At 44.1% G+C, this 12,120-nt stretch overlaps 2 protein-coding genes across 4 annotated transcripts in view; one reads left to right on the top strand and one right to left on the bottom strand.

The window, feature by feature from the left end:
* The window catches only part of LOC132832775 (zinc finger protein 271-like), a 123,760-nt gene that overhangs the window by 15,592 nt on the left and 96,048 nt on the right, over positions 1 to 12,120 (bottom strand). For 2 of the 3 annotated variants that reach the window (XM_060850911.1, XM_060850913.1), the window contains exons 1-2: positions 2,985 to 3,160; positions 996 to 1,125 (exon numbers count right to left, since the gene is read on the bottom strand). The exons of the other annotated variant lie outside the window; for it this stretch is intronic. The gene's annotated coding sequence lies outside the window, so the exon portion shown is untranslated. Of the gene's footprint in view, positions 1 to 995; positions 1,126 to 2,984; positions 3,161 to 12,120 lie in introns of those variants that run through there. 3 annotated transcript variants of the gene reach the window in all.
* On the top strand, positions 7,647 to 9,628 carry LOC132832793 (oocyte zinc finger protein XlCOF15-like). Its single transcript, XM_060850949.1, has one exon. It carries the CDS (start codon positions 8,091 to 8,093, stop codon positions 8,715 to 8,717), a length of 627 nt encoding a protein of 208 aa, XP_060706932.1. The 5' UTR covers positions 7,647 to 8,090; the 3' UTR covers positions 8,718 to 9,628.

Below are 12,120 nucleotides of genomic sequence, written 5' to 3' on the forward strand. Positions count from 1 at the left end.
GCAAATCTTAGCATGACTTATACACTTAATGATAAGGTCCTAGGGAGTGTTGCTTAACAAAGAGACCTTGGAGTGCAGGTTCATAGCTCCTTGAAAGTGGAGTCAGAGGTAGATAGGATAGTGAAGAAAGCATTTGGTATGCTTTCATTTATTGGTCAGAGTATTGAGTACAGGAGTTGGGAGGTCATGTTGCGGCTGTACAGGACATTGGTTAGGCCACTGTTGGAATATTGCATGCAATTCTGGTCTCCTTCCTATTGGAAGGATGTTGTGAAACTTGAAAGGGTTCAGAAAAGATTTACAAGGATGTTGCCAGGGTTGTAGGATATGAGCTACAGGGAGAGGCTCAGCAGAATGGGGCTGTTTTCCCTGGAGCGTCGGATGCTGAGGGGTGACTTTATAGATGTTTACAAAATTATGAGGAGCACAGAAATTATGAGTCTTTTCCCTGGGGTCGGGGAGTCCAGAACTAGAGGGCATAGGTTTAGGGTGAGAGGGGAAAGATATAAAAGAGACATAAGGGGCAACCTTTTCACGCAGAGGGTGGTATGTGCATGGAATAAGCTGCCAGAGGATGTGGTGGAGGCTGGTACAATTGCAATATTTAAGAGGCATTTGGATGGGTATATGAATAGGAAGGATTTGGAGGGATATGGGCCGGGTGCTGGCAGGTGGGACTAGATTGGGTTGGGATATCTGGTCGGCATGGACGGGTTGGACCGAATGGGTCTGTTTCCATGCTGTACATCTCTATGACTCTGTGACTCTAACTGGATTACTTTTACAGTAACATTACTACAGTGCTAATGCCTCCCAAAGGAGGAGATCTGATGAGCCTGTGGAGCCCTCCTTACAGACCTCACACTTGAACAGCCTGGTGGAATGAGTTGTGGTTCTAATAGAAGGCTCCATACCAATGACCAGTTTCAAATCTGATGATATGTCAAAGCTATTCTGACCCAACTGATTTCCAGGTGATGGTTTCACTGCCCAACCTGTTGAGCAAAGCTGTGAAATGACCGGATGTCTTTCCATAGTTTTGCAGTTGTTCCTTGGGTGATGGCCAGGATCTATCTGTGGTGTATATCCTCTCTGTATTCTCTGGTGTAGTTCAGTGCAATCCTTCTGTAAAACAGGAAAAGAAAACACGATTTCCTCCAACTTTTTTGACTGCATGAATTCATGTAAGAATCTGTTAACTCACGTTTTAGATTAGAATCAGTCTAAACATTATGGCACAGACAGAGAACACAGGGGGCCAACACCTTCAACATATTATCTGGCTAACACCAATTGTTACAGTTAACCTGAGAATGTAACTTTTTTTTAAAAGTTTTGTGATTTACATATGAAAGAAGTGAAACTATCATGGTCATTCTAACAGATGAAAGACTCAACAAACAATCAAGGTATTTTTCAATGTATAATTTCAGTTACATCACACTGTAAACTTTTGCTATAAATTCTGTGTCTTACAATTGTGTATTCCACAACCACCTGATGAAGGAGCGGCGCTCTGAAAGCTAATTCTTCCAATTAAACCTGTTGGACTATAACCTGGTGTTGTGTGATTTTTAACTTTGTACACCCCAATCCAACACCGGCATCTCCAAATCATGACTGCCAAGTAGAGGCTGATAGCCAAGTTCGGTACCCATGAGGACAGCCTCAACCGGGATCATGGGTTCATGTCAACTACAGCTGATCCCATTCCACTATACTCTCTCACACACACTCACAGGCACGCATACACACACACTATCACATTCACAGAGACATTCTCTCATATGTACCATTTCTTTCATACACAGACACACTCACGCACACTCTTATCAAGCAAGCACACATGCACACACATACTCTCACACACTCTGTCCCTCTCTCCCACACACAAACATAGCTCTCTCTCTCTCTCTCTTTTCCTCACACTCACATACACACACACACGTAAGTCGATGGGATGAATTTGCATTTACAGATTTGTATTTGCAGATACATTCTATTTTGTTCAAAAAAGCACACAATCTGTGGGCAGTTAGTCAATGTGACATTTTACAAATTCCTACTTTGGACATATAACTGGTTTGACTCAAGGTTGGGATAAAGACAGACTCTAACCTCACACTTTTAATGCATTTCCTGAGCTGAGATATCACTTTCTTTTATACTGATAAACCTTTGTTATCTCGGGACTGTGACTTGAAAGGAGTTCTGGGATTTATATATTAATCAGTCGAAACCTGCATCCCCATTCTAAGCGATTAAAGATTTAACAGCAATCTAGGTTTGTTCAATACATCACATCAGTTGTATAACACTTTGATCTTTCACTATAAATTCTGTGTCCTATGATCCTGTCCCACTAGCTACTTGATGAAGGAGCAGCGCTCCAAAAGCTTGTACTTTTAAATAAGCCTGTTGGACTGTAACATGGAGATGTGTGCTTTTAACATTGTCCACCTCAGTGCAACACCAGCACCTCCACATCTTTGGTTAGAGACTGTTCCACAGTGAATCTGCTATTCATCTGTCTGGAGTGAATCAGTAGCAAGCCTTTTTCCCTCACTTGACTGTCACATACCGTCTGTTTTTAACAGGGACATAGGATAGTGTACAGGAGCAGACAATGTGGCTTCTTTCTTTCTTTCACCACACCTCATGTTCCCAGGTGCCATGAGGACAATGGAATAGAGTTTAAAATTTACTGTGAGCTCGTACCATACCGCTGGATTTCAGTTTTATCCTTAGAGTATGTTTATTATAAAAAAAAAGCTCAGGCTTTATTTATTTATTTTTCAACATCTCCAAATAACTCATTAAAAGACATTTCAATAAATGTGTATCCAGATACAGCAGCGAAATTGCTATGTAGCTGGATTAACAATCCAGAGACTGAGAATTCACATCTAACTATGGAAGGTTTCATACGTAGAATTGCAGCAGGATATAGGCTATTGACGGAATAGGAAAATGGAACAATGTACCTGTATCATGCCTGTGTATCCTTTAGGCATTTTGTGAATTTCAATGAGATCACCATTCATTCTTCAAAACTCTGCTAACAGACTCCATTTTTTTTTGAATTCCTATGGTGTGGAATCAGGCCCTTTAGCCCAACAAGTCCACACCAACCCCCTGAAGAGTAACCAACCCAGACCCATACCTCTACCCCAACCCCATTGTCCCACATTTACCCCTAACTAACGTACCTAACCTACACACCCCTAAACATTGTGGACAATTTAGCACGGCCAATTCACCTAACCTGCACATCTTTGGATTGTGGGTGGAAACCGGAGCACCCGGAGACCCGTGGAGAATGTGTAAGCTCTACACAGACAGTTGCCCAATGTTGGAATCGAATCCAGGATCCAGGCGCTGTGAGGCAGCAGTGATAACCACTGAGCCACTGTGCTGCCCTAAACTGTCTTCATGGGCCAGTCCTGCCATCCTGGGAACACTTCCAGTGAACCTTTGTTTAACTTTCCCAATAGCAATTATATCTTTCCTGACATAAACAGACCAAAACAACACACAATATTCTAGGTGTGATCTAATCAAGCTCCAATATACTTGAAATGAGACTTCACTACTCCTGTACTCAAATTCCTGTGCAATAAAGGCTAACATTTCATTAGCTTTTCTCATAGCTCACTGTACTTACATGTTAGTTCTCAATTATTTATCAACAGGGAATCCTAGGTCCCTTGGCACACCTACACTTTCCAAACTCTTAGCATTTGAGAGATACTCTGCTAATCTGCTTCTCTGACCAAAGTGGAGAACCTCACATATTTCCACATTGTATTCCAACTGCCATGTTCTTGCCCATTCCCTGAGCCTGTCCAAATCTTCCTGAAGCCACTTCGACTTCACTTTCTATCAACCAGAAATTTGGAACAATTGTATTTGGTCCCCACTTCCAAATCATTTATATTTATGTATTATACGTATACACTAAGTTGCCGAGTCGTGTTCCTTCTGGTACCCCACTAGTCACGGCATGCCAACACAAAAAGGACACATTTATTACTTCCGTCTGAACCAATTTAGGGTGTCCATCAGAATCCCATTCCCCTAACAGACTAGTTTAAATTCAGCACAACACCACTGACAGATCTTCCTGTGATATTATTGTTCCAACTTGTTAAGGTTTAACCTGTTCAGCTCCCAACATATCATTCATAGCTCTCTTTTGCACTTCTGTAATTCTCTCCTGAATCAGTCAGTACCCACACTTCTTCCTCTTCCAGAGCTGGTTCACTTCCTATAGGGACTGAAAACCAAGTGAGGAGATGGTGAGTGAAGGAGCAGCTTTTATACAAATTGTATCCCATAATATCCACACCAATCTTCAGGCAGTCTGACTATCCTGTGGGTAATCAGGGGTGGAAATGTCCCTTATGCTGTGTGAGAAGATCCAACTGAGAGAGCTGTTTACTCGGTGCTTTGTGCTGAACTGTGTGACTGGAGCTGTGTGTTGGATATTGAGTGTGTTTATTGGAAGCATCTCCCTCTGATTTCCAGGCTGAGTTTTGTTGATGGCTCATCCTGAGTATAAGAAGGTGAGGTGTCATTATCTGGGAGGTGCACAGTGCCTCAGGATTTTTACTGATTTCCTGTTGTTGAGTCCTGTCTGTATGTGTTGGGAGCTGGTAGTTATTATGTGGACTCTGACTGATCAGTTCTCTCAGTGTATTGGAATCTGGATATTGCCAGTCTTATCAAATCCCTCTGAGACCTCCCAGCACCCTACCTTACGTAACCTCCACAGAAAAGAAAAAGAGACTTGCATCTATAATGACATCCAGTGGCATAATGTAGAAGATATGGCACAGCAAGCTCTCACAAATAGCAATGTGTTGATGTCCATAATCTGTTTTCTCATTGGTGTTGACTGAGGCATTGTTACCATCCCTATAGAGACCAATAATTTTTTTAAATTTTAAAGTTTTAGCAATTAATTTAATGGGGTTGTACAACAAGTTTTTTTAAATTTTAAAGCTTTTAGTGGAGCAGACCAAACAAAAACATTGATAAACAATACCAAGGAGGTAACTAACGCACTAAATGGTACCAAAAATGTTCCTCCTTTAACGTTTAACATCACTAAACATGCCATTCCTCAATTTATATTCCACTATCTGCACAATCACAGTTTTTATGCAAATCAGTTTCACATCTCCCTCCCCTTCCAATGGGTTTGCTTCCGCCTAATTTGATGAATTTTAACTTTGAATGACTCCATCTAAAGATGAATTCCTGGGTTTCCAGAGACATGTGAACCAACTATGAGGCCCCCTGCAGCGATTCTGTCCCTAACACCGCAGACAAATCTTCTGCAATTCCTAGATTGTCACGGGATGTATTTTTTAAACCAGAGACTGTGTATCCTCCTACATTCTGCTTGGCAGGTTACAGAATCGACACCCTTTCCTCTCTGCTGTGAACTTTGGTCTTGATTGGTCTCGGTCTGCCTCTCCCTCTTTCTGTCTCTCTGGATTTGATAATCCTCTTGATATTGTCAGCTGAATACACTTTAGCATTGTGTCTTGCACTAATGTACAGATATCTGGGTAGCTCAGTCAGTACAGTACTGACTTTTCACCACATGCAGATGGTGGCATTGTAGTAATGACACTGGACTGCCTAAGATTCTGGGGACACTTGTTTGCATCCCACCATGGCAGGTGGTAGAATTTTGAGTGGAGTTGTGAATGGATTCTTGTGAAGCAGTGGTAATGAACCAGAAAACCTGGATTCATGTCCTACCTGCTCCCAAGGAGGTTGATTAGAAAATATCTGCATTAGTATGAGGGCTCCAACATGGTTCTGAATGGAGCCTCTTCCTGTTTCTTGACCATTCCATAATTCTCAATAAGATGTGGTTGGACTACAGAAATTTGCTGTGATCTGTTGTCCGTGGGCAGTTCAGCCCTGTTTATTACCTGTCAAAATGTAGCCCTTTAAAAGAAATTTACTCAGTTCAAACCTGGACTCTGCATTGCTGTTCCTGACATGTCTATTGAATGGTTTGATGATAATCCTGGAATGAGGGCTGTGCCGGGCTGTGAGATTGTGGTGCTGCTGATCCTTCCCTGCATCTCATGGACACCCACAATTGGGATCTGTCTTTATTGATGATGAACATAGTGAAGTACTCATTCATCAGTCAGAGGGGAAGGGTCATAGTCATAGAGATGTACAGCATGGAAACAGACCCTTCAGTCCAACCCGTCCATGCCAACCAGATATCCCAACCCAATCTAGTCCCACCTGCCAGCACCCAGCCCATATCCCTCCAAACCCTTCCTATTCATATACCCATCCAAATGCCTCTTAAATGTTGCAATTGTACCAGCCTCCACCACATCCTCTGGCAGCTCATTCCATACACGTACCACCCTCTGCGTAAAAAAGTTGCCTCTTAGGTCTCTTTTATATCTTCCCCCTCTCACCCTAAACCTATGTCCTCTAATTCTGGACTCCCCAGACCCCAGGGAAAAGACTTTGTCTATTTATCCTATCCATGCCCTTCATAATTTTGTAAACCTCTATAAGGTCACCCCTCAGTCTCCAACGCTCCACAGAAAACAGCCCCAGCCTGTTCAGCCTCTCCCTGTAGCTCAGATCCTCCAACCCTGGCAACATCCTTGTAAATCTTTTCTGAACCCTTTCAAGTTTCACAACATCTTTCCGATAGGAAGGAGACCAGAATTGCACGCAGTATTCCAACAGTGGCCAAACCAATGCCCTGTACAGCCGCAACGTGACCTCCCAACTCCTGTACTCAATACTCTGACCAATAAAGGAAAGCATACCAGACACCTTCTTCACTATCCTATCTACCTGCGACTCCACTTTCAGGGAGCTTTGAACCTGCACTCCAAGGTCTCTTTGTTCAGCAACACTCCCTAGGACCTTACCATTAAGTGTATAAGTCCTACTAAGACTTGAACTTGTTTGGCCTGAAACCATTAGACCCCATTGAGACAAGATTGAGAACTTGCCCACCTGCCAATGGGATGGGACATTCCCAGGGATGGTAGTGGAAGAGTCTGACATGTTCCCAGATTGATACAATTCAGTGAGTATCTCTTCTACTTGACCAGTCTGTGAGACAGCTCACCTTCACTTGGAAACTTGTAATCAGTCCTTGCTAAGAAAGACTTTCAAATTTCACTGGGCTGAGATCATCTTCATCTAATTCTGACACAGTGTCAGGATTGTCTAGATTTTTCCAATTTTCCACTCATTAGACTTTGTGGTGATGATGTATCATTGTTTGCTCAGCCGCTTCAGAGGGCTGTTTCGAGTCAACCACGTTGTGTGGGATTCGAGTTGTGTGTAGATCAGACCAGGTACTGTAGCAGGTTCACTTCCCTGAAGGACAATATTTGGGTTTTTGGAAGTAAGATACATTGCCTGCACCTAGTCACTATCCACTGCCCCTGCTGGAACGAATGATGTGTGACAGTTAACTGAGGACAAAGGAAGGACTTTCACCTTATTTCCCCCACACACGAGGGAATAGCAGACTGGCAATCACTGTGAAACTGTCTCTAATTTTGGAGTGAGCCCTTTCCAGCAAAGGAGGAGAGGGAGTTGGAGGAAATCACGTTTCCTTTTCTTGTTTTACAGAAGGATTGTACCGTACTATACCAGAGAATACAGAGAGGATAGACACTGCAGACAGATCCTGGCCATCACCCAAGGAACAACCGCACAACTGTGGGAAGACATCCAATTTCTTTGCTGTATTGCTGAACATGGAGAAGGTTGAGCAGTGAAACCATCATCTCGAAATTGGTCGGGTCGGGGGGAGCTTTGACACATCATCAGATCTGAAACTGATCAGTGCTTGTGCAGCCTTCCATCAGAACCAACCTATCTAAAGGTTCAGCTGTGGGTGATCAGTTAGGGTGAGGCTGGGAAAAAGTGTGAATGGCTCCAAGTGTGGTGAGAGCGTCAATCATTCATCGAATCTTATGAATCACTGACTCATTCCTACAGGTGTTCAAGTGTGAGGAAGGTTCTGAATGCTATATAGTCATCCTATGAATAATATCTATTCAAATAATTTTTAACACATGGACAGCTACATGGAAGAGAAACCATTTAAGTGTGAGGTTTGTGATAAATCATTTGTGACATCCACAAGGCTCTTGAGACACCAGATGATTCACAGGGGAGAGAAACCTTTCAGGTGTGGGTTTTGTGAAAAGGCTTTCACCCAATCTTCCCACCTTCAGCGACACCAGAGGATTCATACGGGGCAGAAACCATTCACGTGTGAGGTGTGTGACAAATCATTCTTGGACTTATCAAACCTACATGCGCACCATCGTATTCACACAGGGGAGAAACCATTCATTTGTGAGGTATGTGACAAATCATTCTCAGATTCATCAACGCTGCGCAAGCATCAGCGCATTCACACAGGGGAAAAGCCATTCCTGTGTAAGGTGTGTGAGAAATCATTCTCACAATCATCGACACTACGCACACATCAACGTTTTCACACAGGGGAGAAGCCATTTACATGCAAGGTGTGTGCAAAATCATTCTCACAGTCATCAAACCTCCGCACACATCAGCGCATTCATACAGGGCAGACAGCTTTCACATGTGAGGTGTGTGACAAATCATTCTCGACTTCAGGGCAGCTCTGCAGGCATCAACAAGATCATACAGGAGAGAAACAGTTCAGGTATTAGGTGTGCCATAATTTGTTCTCAAGGTCATCGAACCTCCTGCTCCATTGGAGGATCTACACAAGGGAATCCTTATATTTTGAAGGAAACTTCCGTTACATATTCCAATCTTTGGGGACACCACAGGATTCACAGTTGGGAAAATCTCTTCAGTTGCGAAATTTGTGACAAGGCTTTTATTCACTTCTCTGATACCTTGAAGCATTAGCCTACATAGGAGAGACATGTCTCAGATGTGAATTTTTTGATAAGGCTTTTACAATGATGGATCACTATTATCACTCAGGAAGAAATTCCTTCATGAGTCAGTCATGTAATAAAGTCTTCATACAATTGTTGAAGCTCCTGGAACATTACCAAAACCACACCATTCAGCCAGGTCCAAGCCCAGTCTATCGTCCGAATGTGAACCTGCACCCAGTCTCACTGTGCAGGGTGTTCAGTGGGACTGGGACACAGAACAAGAAGCAGCTTTCACTCCCATCAAACAACTAGTGATGACATCACCAGTGCTGAGGGATGATGATGTAACAATGGAGTCACCCTGCAGTGTGATGTCAGTGAAACAGGACTTGGAGTAACCCCCAGGCAGTGAGGACAACCCGCTGTGTTTGTATCCAGAGGGTTTACACAACTCAATCCAGATATGACTTCCGCAAAACCATGGGAGATGCCAAGAGGGGTTGGTGACAATTCGCCACGGCAGATTTGCTGCCGATGATTAGCCACTGCCAGTTCTCCACCAGCGTTTCTCCACTGGGGTCATTTGACCTCTGGAGACTATTTGCCACCGGAAATATATAGATGTACTGATTGTTTTCCCTTCCACCTGTTCTTTCATATGTCTCAGTCCCCTTTATTTATACAACTACATACTACATATTGATAAAAAAAAGAGGTAAAATAAATATCATTTTATTGGTTTATATATAAAAATGAGTTACAAACTTTAACCAGAAAAAGGAAATTTATTTTAAAAATCTTTATAATGGCAGTAAAATCTCATATTAATATTAAACAATGAAAATTTTTTAGTTCATTTGATAGTTATGCGTTATTCCTCTAAGATATTCCAAATAATCTCTTTCACCGTATTCAAGAACAATTTTTTTTAATTCTATCATCTGCGGCTACTGCCATGTCTATTGTAGAGTCCAGTATAATTAAATTCAAACCAATCTAGTATTGGTTGTAGTTCTTGAGACAAAAAATCTACGAGTGCTTCTACGTAGGTATCAAGGTCAGTAAGTGGCACAAAAGCTAAAGCAATTATCATTTTTGCTTTTAAAGCATAATCAGGATCGGTGTTGCATTGACGAGTTGCTCCAACTGCAGCAATATGTCTATGTTTACTTTGTGAGAAATGAAAGAAATAGCCCCTAATTCTAACTTCAGGAAAACATTCTCTCATAGCACTGATGGCTGCCTGCTCAAAGTCACAATGGATATACTGTGGTCTGGGATTAGGTACCAAGGAATTCACCATTTCAAACATGCATACATACATTGAACGCTGCTTATTTGGGAGAAGTATATACAATTTTGTGTGTTTCCTGCGCAGAGGAGTCGGGTTGTAACAATCCAGATGTACAACCCGCACATCCCAGCAGCAGATGTCCTGACCTTCCTGAGAAGATACGTCCAGGTCGAGGGAGAGAGCGAGCGGGTAAGGGAATGTGGAAGCTGAACACAAAGCTGTTGACCCCGGGAAACATTGAGGAGCTCAAGAGGGACTATGTAGGTTGGAGAACCGTGAAGCCCCTCTTTGAGTCCCCAGCGGACTGGTGGGAAACAGGAAAAGGGAACATCAAGAGGTTCTTCATCCTCAAAGGTGTTCAGGAGGTGAGAGAGAGGCGGGGAAAACTGTCCCAGCTCCAGGAAAGTATGCAGAACCTGCTCCTGCTGCAGACGATGGCAGGTACCATGAGTAAATCCATGAGGAAAGGCATAATCACCCTCATCTACAAGCAGAAGGGGGAGAGGGAGGAACTCAAAAATTGGAGACCAATCTCACTGTTGAATGTGGATTACAAATTTCTGTCAAACATATTCGCCAACCGAGTCAGGTCTGCTCTGGGGTCGGTGATTCACCCTGACCAAACCTGTGTTGTGCCGGGCAGGAAGATCGCTGAGAGTCTCGCACTCCTCATGGATACAATCGCCTATGTGCAGGACAGAGGGTTGGACGCCTGCCTGATCAGCCTGGACCAGGAGAAAGCCTTTGACAGGATATCACACAGGTAGATGAGAGATGTTCTCTCCAAAATGGGCTTTGGGGAGGGAATCTGCAATTGGATCAGACTGCTCTACACCAACATCGTCAGTGCAGTCTCAATCAATGGGTGGGAATCAGATAGATTCCGAGTCAGATCTGGAGTCAGCCAGGGCTGCCCTCTCTTTCCTGCCTTGTTTGTGTGCTGCATAGAGCCATTTGCCAAGTCCATCAGGAAGGATGTGAGCCTGAGAGGGGTGACTATTCCGGGCAGCGGGGGCCTACAGGTTAAGGCCTCCCTGTACATGGATGACATCGCCATTTTCTGCTCGGATCCACTGTCCGTGCGCAGACTCGTGCATTTGTGACCAGTTCGAACGGGCCTCGGGGGGCAAGGTAAACCGAGGCAAGAGCAAGGCCATGCTCTTCGGGAACTGGGCCGACCAATCCTCGATCCCCTTCACTGTCAGGACCGACCACCTGAAGGTGCTGGGTATTTGGTTCGGGAGGGGCTGGGGCGTGCGTCAAGTCTTGGGATGAGCGTATCAGTAAAGTGAGGCAGAAACTGGGCAGATGGAAGCTACGGTCTCCATCGTGGGCAAAAAACCTGGTCATCAGGTGTGAGGCACTGTCATTGCTGTTGTACGTGGCACAGGTCTGGCCTATTCCCAGAACCTGTGCCGCTGCAGTCACCCAGGCCATCTTCCAGATTATATGGAGGTCAAAAATGGATCGAGTCCGAAGGGTCGCTGTACAAAGACCTGGGCAACGGGGGAAAAAATACACCCAATGCCACCCTCACCCTGATGGGCACCTTTGTGTGTGGCTGCATCAAGCTGTGCATGGATCCCTGGTACGCAAACACCAAGTGTCACTACATACTGAGGTTCTACCTGTCCCCGGTGTTGCGAAGGATGGGCCTGGCCTCGTTGCCGCGGAATGCTCCGAGTAGTTGGACCGTTCCGTATCACCTGTCCTTCGCGGAGAAGTTTATGAAGAGAAACACTTTTGACCACAAGTCCATCAGGAAGTGGTCAGCACGTAGTGTCCTTGAGACCCTTAGGGAAAAGGAGAGGGCGGATCCAATCGATCGGTTCCCTGAGCAGACTGTCAAAGCTATTTGGCAGAATGCCTCATTGCCAGAACATTCCAACAAGCACCAAGACATGGCTTGGCTGGTGGTGAGAAGGCTCT

This window comes from Hemiscyllium ocellatum, chromosome 35, assembly GCF_020745735.1.
Source record: "Hemiscyllium ocellatum isolate sHemOce1 chromosome 35, sHemOce1.pat.X.cur, whole genome shotgun sequence".
Lineage (NCBI taxonomy): Eukaryota > Metazoa > Chordata > Chondrichthyes > Orectolobiformes > Hemiscylliidae > Hemiscyllium > Hemiscyllium ocellatum.